This window comes from Rattus norvegicus, chromosome 1 (assembly GCF_021556685.1).
Source record: "Rattus norvegicus strain SHRSP/BbbUtx chromosome 1, alternate assembly SHRSP_T2T, whole genome shotgun sequence".
In the NCBI taxonomy this organism is placed as follows: domain Eukaryota; kingdom Metazoa; phylum Chordata; class Mammalia; order Rodentia; family Muridae; genus Rattus; species Rattus norvegicus.
This window is the reverse complement of record NC_141534.1, coordinates 212,461,149-212,477,603: the sequence shown is the minus strand read 5'-3', so window position 1 is coordinate 212,477,603 and position 16,455 is coordinate 212,461,149. Positions and strand designations below refer to the sequence as shown.

Genomic DNA, 16,455 nt, shown 5'->3' with positions numbered 1-16,455 from the left:
ACTCCACCCTTAGCTTAGCTTCAGTTGTACCTCATCACCCAGAGCACGCACAATGCTCTTCAGAGTGCGTCTCTGTTTTGTTGTTTTGTCCCTGTGTAAGCTCCAACTGTTGTATTAACTTTCCTAGAAGGTGTGACTATGCACCCTAGATAGTGTGGATAATGGAGGAAGTCCTGAATGAATGTGTATTATTATCATGAGCACAGCCATGTTGAGGACCTCAATGCCTCAGACCCATAGGAATGGTAAGACCTTTCCTGGGCCAGGCTCAGGAATAGCAAAGCAACATCCTGTGTGTGGATGTTGACGTGTGTGGAAACTCTTATCAACCATAGCATCCTCCTCCTGGATGATAGCCATCTGACAGTGCTCACTCCAGAGACCCAGGACTGAGGTTAACTAGCACTCTTCCTCACCCATGCTGTATACAGTAAACATGCCAGCTACAACTGGTTCATCTCCTTTAGAGCATAAGATCCACTCAATCCTAGCGCCTCTCTCTCTCTCTCTCTCTCTCTCTCTTTCTCTCTTTCTCTCTCTCTCTCTCATTCTCCCTCTCTGTATGTGTGTGTCTGTGTCTCTGTCTCTCTGTCTATCTTTGTCTCTGTCTCTTTGTCTCTCTGACTCTGTCTCTGTGTCTCTGTCTCTGTGTCTCTGTCTCTCTCTGTCTCTCCTCCCCCTCTCTGTGTGAAATTCAATCTCAAAGCCATGAAGACCATAGCAAGATGGGAGACCAACAACAGATCAAAGAAATGATCCAACCAAGCTCATCTTGGTAAGTCAGTGGTTTTAATTGGGGTTCCTGATAGGAACCTAGATAAGGAGTCACTAGAAGAGCATGGGTAAGGAGACAGTTGTAGGAGCACGGGCTAGGGCGTCACTTGCAGAATTAAGGGTGAGGGGTCTCCCCGCAGGGAACAGTGGCTTTCAGTTGGTTATGTTGCTGAAGTGCTCAAGTAGCAGCTCCCTTCAGGATCCTTTAACTGCTAATATTTCCAGGGGTGTAGGACAGAGTACCATGCACTCCCTTGAAGCCTCCTGGGGTGCCCATGAGGCATGAGCCACACATCCCTTTTGTGGTCAAACATTACGGAACACATCTGGGACCTAGAGGCAGTGCACAGATCCAGCCTGGACTAGTTCTGGATGAATGCACAGCAAACTGTGTCCTCGGAGTGAAGTTTTCGGGAAAACCCCCAATCCCATCTTATGCCTGTGTGTAATCGATGAGCACATGTTAAAGCCAGATGCATCATGGGAAGGAAAATAAACAGAGAATAAGACTCAAAGTTGTCAATCAAAATGGAAAACTAGCCAGGTGTGCTGACTGACACAATCCTTTGTCCTTGCACTTGGAGGCAGAGGCCAGTGGATCTCTGTAAGTTCGAGGCCAGCCTGGTCTACGTAGCAAGCTCCAAGACAGCCAGCGGTACACAGAGAAACCCTGTCTTGAATCCCCTGCCCCCAAATAAAAACAGATTGAAAACTACCCATAGCCCACACCTAGCAGCCACTTCCTCCCCTTGGAGCCACAGAAGAAAGTCCAGCCAGGACCAGGGCCCCTACACCCTCTCATTCACTGTTTCTTTGCTGTACAGAACTTTGCTTCTGAATAAAGCCCCTGCTCTCTCTCCATTTGTTTGTGCTTCTTCAGCTCTTTGAACAAGACACCAAGAATCTGGAAACACGCTGTTCAGATAGTGACCATTGAGGACACAATCTTGTGGAAATCCCCTGCAGGTGGCCATAGCCACTCCTGACAGAAATAGCCATGCCGTGCCCAGACAGTATTGTTCAAGATAAGAGCCTGCCTTATTTCCACGAGGATTCAGGGATACTGTAGCCATGAGAACAGGCTCAGGGTCAAAAGTGAAGAAATGTCCAGGACCAAGGGCTGTAGGACAGATGCTGTCGGGGTGGGGAGAGGGGTAGGGTGTGTGTCCCTCTTCTATGTTCCACTGTGCATCTAGTGAGGGTCTGACCCTTGAACCCAGTGAGGTGATCCCGGCATCACTTTAACTGTTCTGGTTTCCTGGTTCCCAGAGTGCACCTCCTGTCAGATGCTCATGGCTGAGGACTGGCAGGGCAACAGTCTGCACATGCCAGGCTTGTCTCTCATGCTCTAAGGGTCCCCTTAATGGAGAGGAGCAGCCACATGATCCAGTGAGCACCCTTCTCCCACACAAGGCTGGTTCAGGAGGAGGGAGGAGAGCTGCTGTAGAGTACTGAAAGATTCTAGTCGTAGGGTTCCCTCAGAGCTGCTGTGCTTTCAGTGTCTCTGACGCGGTCTTTCCAGTCACAGTTCACAAATTCTTGCTTGAAAGTGGAGGGTTTGCTTTGAGCTGGCTCAGATGGTGTGCTCCACGGCCAGGGGGGGCCTGCTGCTGTCTCTTCTGGTTTCTTTCCTGGCTTCAGGGCAGTGAGACTGTGCTTATGACTGCTCTTGTCCTCCCAGCTCTGACCTCCTCTGTCACACCTATAATCTGGAAGGGGCAGAAAGGCAAAAGTCCTCTTTTCACAGTAGAGGAAGCTGTGGGAGAAAAGCTACTGTGGTGGGCCAGCACCCAGGTCACCATGGGCACCAGAGCCAACCAACCGGGGCTGACATATAGACAAATATGCACAGTAAACTGGACCAGAAACTGTAGGCAATCCCCAGCTGTGAGTGGAAGTTGTGTGTGCCCACATCGAGGACTGGGCCTTTGGAAATCCTGTCCACGTGGCATCTACATGTGGGATCATCAGTTCCCATATCTATAGAAAGGATGTCAGCTTGGCGACAGTTCCTAGGAAACATTAAAGTCAGTCAATGCTACACCTAGCCAAGGTGCCCTTTCTCTCAGGCCCTCTATTTGAAGGTTAGGGTCCTGTGTATGGTGATCTTGACCACAGGTAAGGGAGTTAGGGTGGTCTGTTTCTGATTCTGGCCTCTTCCTCTGTATAAGCTGGTGTGGACCGTGGTCCTGGGCAGTACGGAGCTTCCAGAATCCCTGAATTGAACTAAAGACTAGGGAAGGAGAAGGGGAAAGGTCATGACTCTGGCATCAGGTATGGATTCTGACCAAGTGGCCTATTCCTAGGGCACCTATGGCTTCTCCCCTCCAGGTGAACCTGGCCAGGGAGGTTGCACAGCAAACTGAACCTCCCCATTCATGTCTCGAGAGGACTTGGTTCCGCACTGAGACTGAAGTGCTCTGGAGTCGGGCTCTGCCTCAAAGCTGGTACACACTCGTGGAGGGCACCCTGCAGTGCCCAGGCCACTTATGCCAGTGCCCTTACACAGTGGTCATGACACTTGCTCAGTCCTGGGGCAGAAAGCACGTTTTAATGACAGTTCCGGGCAGCATTGGGGTGGCTTGATTTCCATGAGCAGCCAGGAGAGCAGGTGGCTGCTGAGTTAACTCCAGGTTGTGTCCTGGCTGTGCTCCTAGGCTGCCTGGGCGTCTCACCCAGTGCCTGTGGGCAGTGTCCATTCTCACCTTTGAATTCTTAACCCTAGTGCTCGAGCCTTGTGTGGACACAATGATCACAATAGAAAGGAGTTGCTCCTCTCTGCATTCTGTGATTCAGCTTCTGGGATTAGTGGGACCTACCCTGCCTGAAACTCTGTGGCCCGTGTGTCCACAGCCTGCTGGCTATAGCACAGCCTCATAACAGTCTTGGGGCTTTGTGGGAGGATTCCAGATCTGAGGCACTCCTTGCACCTTTAAGGTGTGTGTGTGTGTGTGTGTGTGTGTGTGTGTGTGTGTGTGTGTGTACCACTCTATGGCATGCCAGTGTGCCTAGCCTGGTGTCTGTCTTCCCACCTCTGCCATCAGTAGGTTGAGGAGACACGATGTGTGGTGGCATCACTCCCCTTGCTGGCTGAGTCCCTTGAGGCTCACTCTAATTGTGATTAGTCTAGACCCAGGGACAGAATGCTTGCTCCCAGAGTGTACCCACCACACGCCACTCAGGAAAATCTGACACCTTGAACGTCTAGAAACAGCTGACAGTTGTGAGACTAGAGTCACACCGACATACTTCTAATGTCTAGTCTCAGTCACGGGAATGCAAATATTTTGTGTTTTTAGCAAAACATGAAACCAAAGCCCACCACTGACCTTGGTAAGCAGCACTGGCTGGAGCCACCAGGGGGCACTGCAACACAAGCGCTGCCCACCCAGGTCTCTCAGCTCTGACACCAACCCCCATGATAATTCTCTAAAACATGTTTGCATTTAAATGAAAATACTGGACGTGATGTAGCAGAGAGCACTTTTAATGGAAAATTAGTTGATAACACAATTCGGTTTCAATGTTCTCTCTCTCTATTTTATTTTATTTTTTTAAGCATAACCGACTGTGTGTATCCCACAGTTTTCTGACGAGAAGGGCTCTGCCCAGGGCCTAGCTCCTCTCAGCACTCAGTTCTCCAGTTGGGCTTCGATTCTTTAGGTTGTGCATTGATATGAGCTTCCAGTTCAGAAGACAAGGCACTAGAACTATTTTTTAAATCAGCTACATTATACATTGATCCTCTTATCAAATGTACAGTTACAGTATGGTAGTACGCAGATTAGTTCAAAACACCCAAGGCACACACTTTGTTTTTAAATCGATTTTTTCTATTCAGGATTTATTTGAAGGCTCATATTAAAGTTTTGGATTGGCTGTGAACAGAGTTCTAGTAGAAGCCACGAACAGTGGCTGCTGTGACTTTTTAAATACAAACCGGCAAAGACTGTGAGCTGCAGACCCACGTCCCGGAGAGCAGGAAGAAACAGCATCATCAGGACAGTGGGGACTTGCAGGGTGGAGCCAGGGGGATGCTAGAATCTGGGGCAGGGCACTGGACACTGCCAGATTCTGCCCAGAGCAGGCAGTCTAAATGCCAGTGTCAGTGATCCCTCCATCCAGGGTGTTCCCACCCGGGACCTCTACAGGTGCAGGCACGGTTCAGACCCCCGGGGAGCAAATGCCTCAAATACAGTTCAAGTACAGAGAAGGTGGGCCGGTAGATGCCCCCCGATGGATGCCCAATTTACCAAGGGGTCTGGGAAAAGCCACCGGACAGTGAAGCTGGGGGGGCTGGTGGTCTAGGAGAATCTACTGGAGGAGCACAGGGAGCAAGGGGAAAGATGAGGACACAGTGGTTGCTACTTGGATGACGGGTATACCCAAGGAGAGACCCTGTTGGGGAAGAACTCAGGAGGCCAGAGAGATTCAGTGTTTTTCAGATATACTTCCAGGAGCGGCACACGGATGGCCCCTAAGCTCCGGGTCCAGCTGTTTGCCAAAGACCCTGATTCTCTCTTGCTATCCTGACCTTAGTCCACCGCTGCTTGTGGAAGCATCACCTGCTTAGGCCAGCCAGAGAAGTGGCTAGGTCTTCTGCTCCATGGCCCCTGGCCAGCTGACAGCCCTCATTGCTGTGAGGACACTTCTCCTCCTGGGAAAGAGGGAGGCAAGCCTGGGTCAGTCTCTGGGGTGCCCCTGCACCCACCCTGAAAACAGAAGGGACAGCCAGGCCTGTGACGCATGCTCACAGGAGTGGTCACACAAGCCCATTTTTGACATTTTGCACAATTCTCTAATAATATACAAGGTTTCCATTTAGACAATGAGGGCACCTGAGGAGAACGGGCCTGAGGTGAAGTGGCTGAAGGGAAGATGCTATCCTGTCAGCTTGCCCAGGCAAAGCCGGCTGAAGTGTGCAGAACACCCTATTTCCGAGGGCAAGCTTGACTGCTCTGGGGGAGCCAGCTCCACCTTCCCCTTTGTAATCAGAACCACAACCTTATTGCAAGAGTATATTTATTTTTTTTTACAGTAATTTTGGTTGCCATACAAGAGATTGAAGGATTTGGGGGGAAAAGTGCAAAGTACAGGAACTTTCTCTCTCGCTCTCTCTCCCTCTCTCTCTCCCTCTCTCTTTCTCTCTCTCCTTCTAAATAAATAAAGTCTAAAAAAAAAGCACAAAATTAACAGCAACAAAGATAATGTGACATGTGTTGTTACACACAAACTATAGTGTGAACCATGTTAGTATTTAAAACCCAAAATTGCTAATGGGAGGAAAAAAAAATCAATATTTGTGGCCCCCTACCCGCACACACACAAAAAGTCATTGCCAGGTCAGCTGGGTAATGTTTGCTTGTTCAATAACTCAGGAAAAAAAAAACCTCACCATTTTATTAACTAAAGTATCACAAATAATTCTTATGTAAAGTTTCAGCACGTCAGCAGTCACATTGAGTTTTTAATTGTATGAATTAAATCTAAAATGCGCATGGATGCCCCAGAGTGGGGATCCTGGCGGGTATACACAATTTACAGCTTGAGAGATTTTGGTTTTGTATACACAATATTACAGAAACTAGGCATGTAAATTTATGCAGTTATTTAAATTACAGTATATAACAAAAGTTGATCTTAAAACCTGGAATAGTGGTAACATGGTCCTTATGAGCAGTTTAACATCTGATTCACCACTGAGGAGGGTCCTGGGGTAGGGCCTGGTCCTGACATGTTCCAAATGGGAGGGGGGGACAGTGGGCTGCAACTTCAATGAGGGACTATTGCTTTCTGTGCAAAAATCAACTGTCAGAGACAGAGACCCAGTATCGAGGCAAATGTGTGTTTGGATGATTAGGGGTCAGTTCTGATAGGTCCAGCTGTGTTTCTGTGACCAGACACTGCAAAGCAAAGCTGGCCTATCAGCTCCCGGGGCTGGCAGTCAGCTTGCTTCTGCCTGGAGGCCTGTGGCTTGAAGTCTATAGAAGGCAGTCGCAGCCTGTCACCTGCTGCCTACGTTCAGCGGGCCCCAAGCCACCAGGTCTCTCCTGCCTAGCATCTGCCTGGCACTGAGCACAGAGGTAATGCCAACCAGAGGCACAGGAAAGGGACCTAGTACTGTGGCACACTGAGAGGACTTCGAAGAACCACCCATTGGAAGACAAATTAGTGGCGGGCCACATTTTCACACTCTCTGAACTCTTCAGTGGCTACCCGCAGTGTCTGGACTCAACATCTCTGGAGCATTACTGATTCATTCGCCTCGCTGTGGGGAATGACAGAACCCAGAGCAAAGTGCTCAACGGTCACCTGGTACCAGCTCATTGGACGATTCAGAAGTTGGGGTTGACCTGCAAAGGGTTTGGGGGACAGAATAAGGTTCAAAGCCCTGGTCTCCATATCAAGGGTTGTGGTGCATGCATGAGAGGGTGTGTGCGTGTGTGTGTGTGTGTGTGTGTGTGTGTGTGTGTGTGTCCGCACGCATGCACGAATATGCATGTTTGTCTGTTGTTGTTGGAGAAACTGTGGAGTCGTGGATTCTAATCCTTTTGACGAAATAATTGCCCTTCAGTGATGAAGTTGTGGCAAAAGCTGAAGAAGGACTCGGTGTTGCAGGTTCTGAGGAAGTGGCCAGGGAAGGGTAATTTTGAAAAGGTTGCTTCTATAATTGTCCCAAGGAAACAGTATTGTTAAACCACAACCCCTTTTCCTTTAGCTTTCCAGCACTAGGTGGCACAGGGGCTGCCCGGTAGACCGGCCACTTTTTTCTTAAGATATTGTGCTTATGAACTATCTGTACACGTATTTAAACTTGCAGTAAAGAAAGTTTTTTTTTAAATTGCTAAATTTTATGTATTCATTGTAGTGCTGTTCCAGGCCTCGTCAGACACACGGCTGTGAGCATAAGTGGAGGGGGGAAAAAGGAAAAACATGTTTTATAATTAGAGATGGGCTGGGCTAGTTCTGAAATGATAAAACCATCACCTGACATTCTAGTCTCCTCTGAGTGTGGGGGAGAGGGGGTTGCGGGAGCCTAGCTGGCTGCGTGGTGGCTGTGTGCAGCCGATGACCTCCCTGGGATGTTAGAGGTATTAGAGGGAGAGATCTGGGGGCAAGAAGGGTAGGCTCAGGTGGCCGGGCCTGAGGTGAGGCTTGGTCCAGGATGCTCCCCACCTTCCTTTCCGCACACATCTAAACTTCGCCACAGCCTGTGCCCCACTTTCTGTTCTCCACCAGGTCCTGACCACAGGCTTCTCTGAGATCCAGATGTTAAGACAAGCCGGTGGGATCCCCGCTATCTGAGAGAAGGGAGAAAGGCCCCTGAGTTCCACCTTTCTTGGCCTCTGAGAGCCGAAGTGCTGCCTTATCAGGATGCTCACCTGTGGCCTGATGCGGTGAAGGGCGTGACATTCTACCCGCCACCAGGGAGGACAACAGCTTCTCTATGGCAACCGTGCTTCCCCCAAACCTTGGGTCTTCTTGTCCTTGTAAAAGAAGATGCTCACCTGTTCTGACCTCTGTGGAGCTCTGCAGACATCCAATTAGAGTAAATTTCAAGAGCCCCCACCTCTCCCTTCTGGGCAGGTGCTCTGGGCAGACACCTGTCCTTGCCCTGGAGGAGGTTGTGTGCTTGGGCAGCCACACATTGGCTGGCTCTATGGCCAGGCCTCCCTCCTCCTCAGGATCGTGACTTTGTGCTTTGACTAACTCCGTGTGACTTCAGTTTGGCCACCCTGGAATTATGCTAATCAGTTTGCAGAAGTAAAGAAAGCAAGTTAAGCAAGCTGGGCACGATCCTGTCCACACAGCCACCACTGCCAAGGACCTTGGGGCCAAAGAAGCTCAGATGCGTGTCACAAGAGTCAGACTAGAGGTGGATGGGACAGTGTTTCTCTAAGGTCTGGCTCAGGCAGGGCTCCACCTGGGGCTGCTCACTGAGAGCCAAGCACAGGGGAGGGACCGAGCCAACGAACCCACCCAGAGGCCAAAGGCCTGAAGAAAGGCTGTGTTCCGGGGCTGAGGGGTGAGAGTTGCCCAGAAGGCAGAGGAGGGAGGCCTCGGGAGGTATCTGGAGTACACTGGTATCTGCCACAGGAGGAGAGGGTCCCACATGCCATCTATGGCAGCCTCTGAGACCAGGACAGACACCCCCTTACTGTCCCTTTGGACAGAAGCCACCCAAGAAATCTGCACAGAGAGCTGGGTTTTGAGGCCCTGGTTTGGCCACACCAAGGGACATCCACAGCACTTCTTTGGGTACCCAGAGACAAACCCACAGACCAGAGATTGGTGCTGTCAGCCTCTGCTTGGCCACCACACATTTCAACATAAGCCCATCTCTACTTATAAGAAAGGAGTCTGTGAAGGCCCAGGACAGCCACCCTTATCTGTCCAGCAGCTGTTTCAAAGCCCTTTCTATGTTCATCCTGTGCCCAACTCGAGTCACCCCAAGATCTATCAAGTCTTCCTTCTGGAGGTTTGGCAGATGGCTGCCGTCAATCTCATTGTCCATGAACGTCTCCTTGTGTTCACCCAAGTTCAGACTTTCCAGCCAGTCTGCCACATCTGGTTTCGTCCACAGGTGGACAGGCTTAGTTGTAAAAGGCTTATTTGAGATTGGCTGTTGCAATATTGAAGGAGATGGTGACCTGCTGCGTCCTGCTGGGTTCAAGCCAAAGAGGTCCCCTGCAGGGGACTGGCTTGGAAGGCTAAAGACATCTGAGAGTGTGGGGGAGGGAGAGGCTGCTGCAGCAGACGGAGGGGTGGGCAGAATCTCTTTGCTCAATTCCGTTGGCGAAACCACAGGGCTTGGGGCACGTCTCGGTCCTGAGGTCCTGCTTTCATAGTCAGGGGGCCGGCTCTGTAGGGTGATGGGCTGGGAGGTTCCGGGGCGGACAGTGAAGGTGACCGTCGTGCTCCGTGTACCTGAGACAGTGCTCATGACCTCCGGGCTTCTGAAATAGCAACGACAGAGAAGAACATCACTTCTGGGTCCCTAAGGATTATGGGATGGAAGGGGGAGGCACCCACACCACAGCAGAGGGTCTGCACTGGCAGTGAAACAGACTGCTGTGCCAGTCAGAGGGGTGTGGGTGGAGCAGGAGTCACCACAGCACAGCAAGCCAGCCACTCACCTGGGCCAGGCTGGAAAGAGCCTGGAGGGACCCCCTGTGCAGGCCAGAATGAGCGCAGGCCCTCTCCCAGCAACATACACATTCCAGAGGACTCCCTTTCTGGGCAGCCTGTCAGGTCTCTGCTTAGGGTTAAATCTTTTTGGGTTTTGGACGAATGCAGGGCCAGCCCTGCTTCAGAAATGTTGTACGTGGGGTTGAATGAGATTTTCCCTGGATGCTCAGGACATAGAGCACCCAGGTTGTTAGTGTGTCCAAGGTTAAGTTCTCCGGGGGCCTCTTCACAGGGAACCCTGCCTACCACTGACTGGCCCATTTGACAGCAAGTCTCAGGGTATACCGATGGACTCCCTGCATGCGGATACTTGCTGGCAGGATGGTCTGTCCCTATTACCATAGGACACCCCTTTTCCCAAGGTGGCCATAGGTGTCCTTCCTGCAATGTATGGGTAGGTGAAGTCCTCACCTCATAGAGCCTACCTCTTCAGGCCTGCTGTGTTTGGGCGACTTGCTTTGGGAGAGGTCCTCCTGCGTGAGGAGGAAGTTCTTGTTCTCAGTCATCTATCTATCTGGGAGTGGCTGTTTTATGAAATGCATTCTCTGATCCATGTTGGTCAGGGCCCCTGAAGACTTTCTAGCCACACATCTAGGAAGGTGAAGCCTCCCTCCAAATGCTGTGTCTTGCTCTACTGCCAAACTGCAGACAGCACCGGGTTAAAGAAAGTAGGTGTGTCTCTTGACCTGGGCTCACCAACGTGAACGTGGGCACACCACACCCCTCTCATTTCTAGAAAGGTCCATTGTACCACAGGCACAACCTAGACTGAAGTGGCTCAGAGTTCAGCCCACGTCTTCACATCCTGTGTAAACTGGTCAGAATTGAGGGCTCCCCAGTCCAACTCATAACTGTCAGGGTGAGGATACTGGGTGTGGTATCACGGGGCCTGCTTTGAGCTAAACTCCTTACAATGGTGTTGGTACACTGAACTTTGGGGACCCCTTACTTTACTCCTCTTGCAGAGTACATAGATGGTAGAAGACCTCCTCAGAGCTTAAGTGAGGGGAGAGAGTCCGAGGCAATATATGGTTGTCCCTGGACTTACTCTGCCTTTTCCTTTTCCTGGGATGCTGCTTTTACTTTGCCTGCTGTATGTTTGGGTGAAGCCATTAGCAGGTTACCTCTGTTCTGTGGAATACCCTTACTAGGACTAGCAGAGATTACTGGACATTACAGGGGAGAAAAGAGGTATGGGCTCAGTGGGCTAGGACTCTGCTGGGAATGGGAGCATCTGACCTGCAGCAGTGTCTTCTGGAAACTGAAGGTACATGTGGGTCCCCGAGTGTGCCCCCCACCAAGGTTTGCTCGGAGAGCCTGTCCCTGCAGTGTGCAGGTCATCTTAGCAGGCCTGAGTCAGTCCATGGAGTAAAGGCCCTGAAGCCCAATTTGGGCTTTGCAGCCTTCAGGGGGAGCCCTGAAGATTCGGCTTTAGGTAGCCATGGAGAGGTGGGCTAGGGACATTTAGGAGTCGGCAGAACCTGCCATGCCCCACTCCGATTTTCAGGTCGTAGGGTGAGCCGCTCCAGATTCAGCCTGACCAAGCACTGCCCTTGCCCAGGGGCTCTCTGTAACTGGGGAAGGGGCACATGTGTAATACATGCCACTTCCCTCTACAGAAGGGGGGTTACTTTCAGGCTACTTTAGGGAGGATAGGGGAGGCAGGGGGTGTCCTACAGGAGCTCCTGGGTGCCAGTGAGGCATTGAAGGATCGGGAGGGGGCTGGGAAGTTCTATGCCCTGCACTGGCCTGACCCTTGGTTTGCAGCCATGTGGTTGGCATGACAGTCCCCTGAGGGCCAGCAGATGCCTGGGCACTGCTCTGAAGGGTCTCTAAGCCAGTACCCAGGGCTGGAGGCCTTCTGGTCAGGATGGATTCAGCAGGCAGCAGCAGCAGCTGCTGGAGAGTAGAGGTAGGAGCAGAGACAGTGACACACGGGGAACACACGGATCTCGACAGGCCGCACTTACTTCTGCTCAGCATGACCCTCTTCTGCAAACAGCGCCATGGGAGCGAATGGAAACGACACAGGGAACGGTTGAGACGACACTGCAGAACTGACTGGAAATCAAGGAGAGGCAGCAGCCTCCATGGGTGGAAACATGGTAGACTAAACCCTGGCTGAGCACTGCACCTCTGAACCCTCCCGCCAGGCAGCCCAGTGGCTTGGGGCAGGCACTCGCATGAGCCAGGGAACCTACACCTTGCCTTCTCTGGTGTGCCGTGAGGCACGGAGGAAGAAAGGACAGATCTCCGACACGTGGCTCACAGCTATTTCCTTCACTTGGCTTTGACTTGGAAAGAACGAATCTGTGCTCTCAGTGGACCCAGGCCAACCAGCCCAGGTTAGCACTTTGCATCAAGTTAACACCACAAAATGGTGGTCAGCCTAGTGGCTAACGGCAGGGATATAGTCCTGGCCACACGCTTGGGGCCTACCAGTACCCCACCCAGTGTGGCAACTGCTGAGTTAAGTTGGACTGGCCTGCCAGCTTTGCTCTGCGCCTTCTGGGTAGCCTGCCTCCTTCCTGGTGAATCACACAGTCATGACTCACTGGATCCTCCCCTGTGCGCAGATCATTATGTTGCTAGGCAACGGCTGGGCTGCTGGGCGGCACATACAGAAGCCTGTTACCCTGATTTAGAATAGATACACACTCACAAACACCCGCCTCTGGGAGGATCATCTCTAGCCTGCTTTTTAAATCAAATTCATTTAAAAAATGTGCGAATTAAGAAACAAAACAAAACCAGCCCAAGAGCAAATCCAGCTGCTGGCAGACGCTCTTCACCTGTCTTCCCTGGCAGGGACTGAAGACTGGGAGGCGGATGGGCAGCAGGACTCACACTTGGCTACTGATTCAGTTTGGACCTGAGCAGAAGTGTGGGCCAGAGGCTCCTCGGGGGCTAGCACTGGTGCCAGGACTCTGAGCAGCTTGGGCATGGACTCTCGACCCCAGGCTCACCTCTGCATGAGGCTAACTTCTAAACTACTTGTCTTCCTTCCTTCCCTCCCTCTCACAGTTTCTTTTTGGTGACTCAGAGTCTCACTGTAGCCCCAGGTTAGTTTAGAACTTGTCACAATCCCCCTGCCTCAGCCTCCCTAACACTGTGGGAGCAGCACCCTTGCCTCTTTCTGGGACCTTTCTAGTGCTTGCCTAAGTCTCCGAAGCTGGGACCCCCCTCTGATCCTTGATGCCCTGCAGTCATCATGGGGTTAGTGAACTCTGTGGGCTCTGCTCGCCCCAGGCCTCAGCGCCTCTCTCCAGAATGGGCGCAGAGCTTGGAAGGAACGCTGTGGGACACTGCCTGCCTTCCTTCTGAGGAAGCTGTCGTAGGCTCAGCACACTGTCTAGGTTCCCACGTAGCTCACAAGTTGCCAGGACAGGAAGGTACCTCCTTTCAGGAGGAACTGTTCACCTGTGATAGGCTCTTGTCAAAAGAGTGATGAGATCAAGAGAGAAGACTTGAAGGGGCTGGAGAGATGGTTTTAGCGGTTCACAGCACTGGCTACTCTTGTAGAGGCCTCTGGTTCAAATCCCAGCCCCCACACGTATGGTCCAACCATCTGTAACTCGGGTCCCAGAGCGTCCGATGCCCTCTTCTGGCCCCTGTGAGCACTACATGTGCTTGCCATACGTAAGAGACTCAAGCGGGCAAAACATCCATGGCACATAAAAAAAGATAAATACATTCTAAATAAGAGACCCGCAGTTTGGTGGTCAGATAGAGACTGTCAACGTGTGGATAGCGGCCCTGACAGCTCACCTCGCTACCGAGCGCTGCACCTTGGCAGTACCGTCCATCACCCTCCTGCTCTGGCTGGTGACTGAAGTACTGAGTTGCCTGGCAGTGCAGACAGCTTAAGATGTCACGGGGCAGAAGCCCGAGCTCTGTGACCAGGTGGTCACAGTAGTTTAACGATCGTACTGATTAATTTCAGAACTGAGATTAATACTGGTGATCCAGCCGAGAGCCAGAGAACAATGGCGGGGGTGGAGGACTGCTCTGGGAGGGCAGCAGGGGTGGCAGGGATCGAGTGAAGCCCCACAGGCACCTGGAATGCTGCCGGCACAGGGGCCTTGGGGACCTGAACTTCCTCAGCACTGCTGTTTTCCTCCCAAGCTCCCGTGTGCTTCAACGAGGCGAAGGCCAAACCCTGTCCCTCATGGGCTCACCACAAAGTGATGGCGGTCGAGTGTATGCCATGGGGACTCCCTGGAGCACTCTACCCTGTGCTCTAGGGGGAGAGGAACACGAGATGAGTTTTTCCATGAATGTTGGAAGAGAACAGGTTTCATCCTGCTACGTGATGCCTGGTCTCTGGTCACAGCCAGCTTCAGGAGTCAGTGCTTATAGACAGGCAGCCAGGTCTAGATCTTCATTGTCTCCCAGGTACCTCTTGTCTCTAGCAACAGACACCACCCCTCTTCAGCACGGACCTTGACAGCATCTTCCTCACGTTCGTTACACGCAGCCCAGGAACGTCAGCAAACTGGAGTCCACTCCTGATGAGCATGGTTTTCATCCCTTGGATCTGATCCTGTGTTCCCACAGCTTGCTCACTCTTTGCCTGGTGGCCTGACTCCGACCGACTCCCTCACATGGGCATGTAGAGTCTGTTCTGGTCCGGCTTCACACGCTCCACCCACCGTGACCCGGGCTCTGTGCTTCTGGTTTCTGTATAACTGGATCATATGTGAACCTAGGTCACTGGAAATCACTTCCTCTGAGTGCCGGCTCCTTTCTAACCTGACTTTTGGAGTGCCTTTTCTCCTCTGTGGTACTTGTCACATATAGTTCCCTAAAGGGAGCAGTGGCCGTGATTTCTTAATGACACGCGGTTTTCTTAAATGACAAATTCTGAGCACCATATGGTACCTGGCATCCTGGGACATCCTGGGTTGCCTGGGTGGATGACGATGACTATGTTTTCCAGTTGTGGAGGACTGTAGTACCCTCTGTGGTGATGTCCCCTTGTCTCTTCTTTCTTGGGCTTGGTACTGGACTATAGACAGTGGTTGCGGCTTAGTAAACTCCCTACCATGGCTGGTCCTTGGCCCTAGGCAGCTTTAACCAGGACACCTAAGTGTTCTGTTTAGATTCATGAAGCAGCAAAAATGTCAATCAGGCCTGCTGCCTCCACTGAGGGCCAGATTCCAATGACTGGAGGCCTCTGAAAGTCAAAAGCCCTGTCCAACCGAAGAACATGCCAAGGTTACCCATGAAGTGTTTGCATATCCATTCCACAGGGGCTGAGGCAGACGCTACTACCTTAGCCTCTGAGGGTGAGGGTGGGACTGCAGAACAGGAGGCGGAGCTACGGAGCAGGGGGCGGAGCTGCAGAGCAAGGGGTTCCATGCTCTGCGCCCAGCCAGGACAGGGAAGCCTGTGGGCAGCTAGAAGAGACAGCGATTGTAGATGCAGACCTCACCCATCAGTTTCCTTCACTTTGGCCTGGTCTGACTTCTGACAGATTACCTCAGCATCAGGCCTGTAGCCAGATCTGCCCACAGCTTTGCTCCATGGTCTTTCAGATGTGTCTCTGATGTCATATGCTAATATATATATACAAATATATTGAAACCATACACTAATATATGTATATATATATATATACAAATATATTGAAAGAGGGTTCCAGCTGACTCTTTGAATATATTTGTAATTAAATGTGTCTAAATTCCACATTGTCCTGATTTTGGGGTCAGTCTAGAAACCCTGGGTACATTAAAGTTAGATTGCTTACACCCCGGGAAGCAAAGGCCAGGCCGTCTAACTCTCTGCTCCTCCCTGGACTTTGTCCTGGTGGCAGCATAAGACAGGGTCTCTCAGAGCTGTCAAGTAGAAAGGGGATCATTATTTCAAATTACGAGCACAGCAAAGCTCTTGCCCGTGTGGTGGAAAGGAACATGCTGAGAACCAGCCTTTCTTTGGTGAGCACAGTCATTCGTGAGGAAGCGGGGTCTTTCTGTCTTAACATGTCACTGAAGAGAGCATAGCCAGTCTTCAGTTTTCTCTTGAAACCCTCATTTCTTTTTCCTCAATAATTCTCTCCACTTGATTCCGAACCTCATTTTGCCCAGTGTCATTCATAATTTAACTTTTAGAAGCATCTGTAAGTGGTGGCAGGATGCTCAGACCAAGTGCCCCTCCAGTGGTTATCCTGGGCCCGCCAGTGAAGGCAATGGAGATGTGTTTGAGAAATGTGAGCAAGTGGCCAGTGCACCCAAGGCAGGAGGTAGAGCTTGGTCACCTCCACCCCCCATAGAGGACGTATGTGTGGTTCTGTGAACTGCCACCCCGGCCTGTGGGCCTCTGTGTCTTGCAACCACTGCTGGCATCCCAGGGCCCTAAGCCTATGCCCAACCTGGTGCAATCCCCAGATCTGAGAAGGAGGGTCAGAGCTGTGTGTTTCCTCTACTGCTTGAGGTCAGCAACTGTCATCTTCCCTCAATTGCAAGGGAGTTCCAGGTCTAATGGCTGCTCCTG

General features: G+C 51.5%; 1 protein-coding gene across 14 annotated transcripts in view; it reads right to left on the bottom strand.

The window, feature by feature from the left end:
* Window positions 1–5,779: 5,779 nt before the first annotated feature.
* Shank2 (SH3 and multiple ankyrin repeat domains 2) overlaps window positions 5,780–16,455 on the bottom strand; it is a 443,362-nt gene continuing 432,686 nt past the window's right edge. For 10 of the 14 annotated variants that reach the window (XM_087605433.1, XM_087605682.1, XM_087605374.1 and 7 more), the window contains one exon: window positions 5,780–9,731. In XM_087605433.1, the coding sequence (XP_087461559.1) occupies window positions 9,161–9,731 (571 nt within the window). In that variant the 3' untranslated portion in view covers window positions 5,780–9,160. 14 annotated transcript variants of the gene reach the window in all.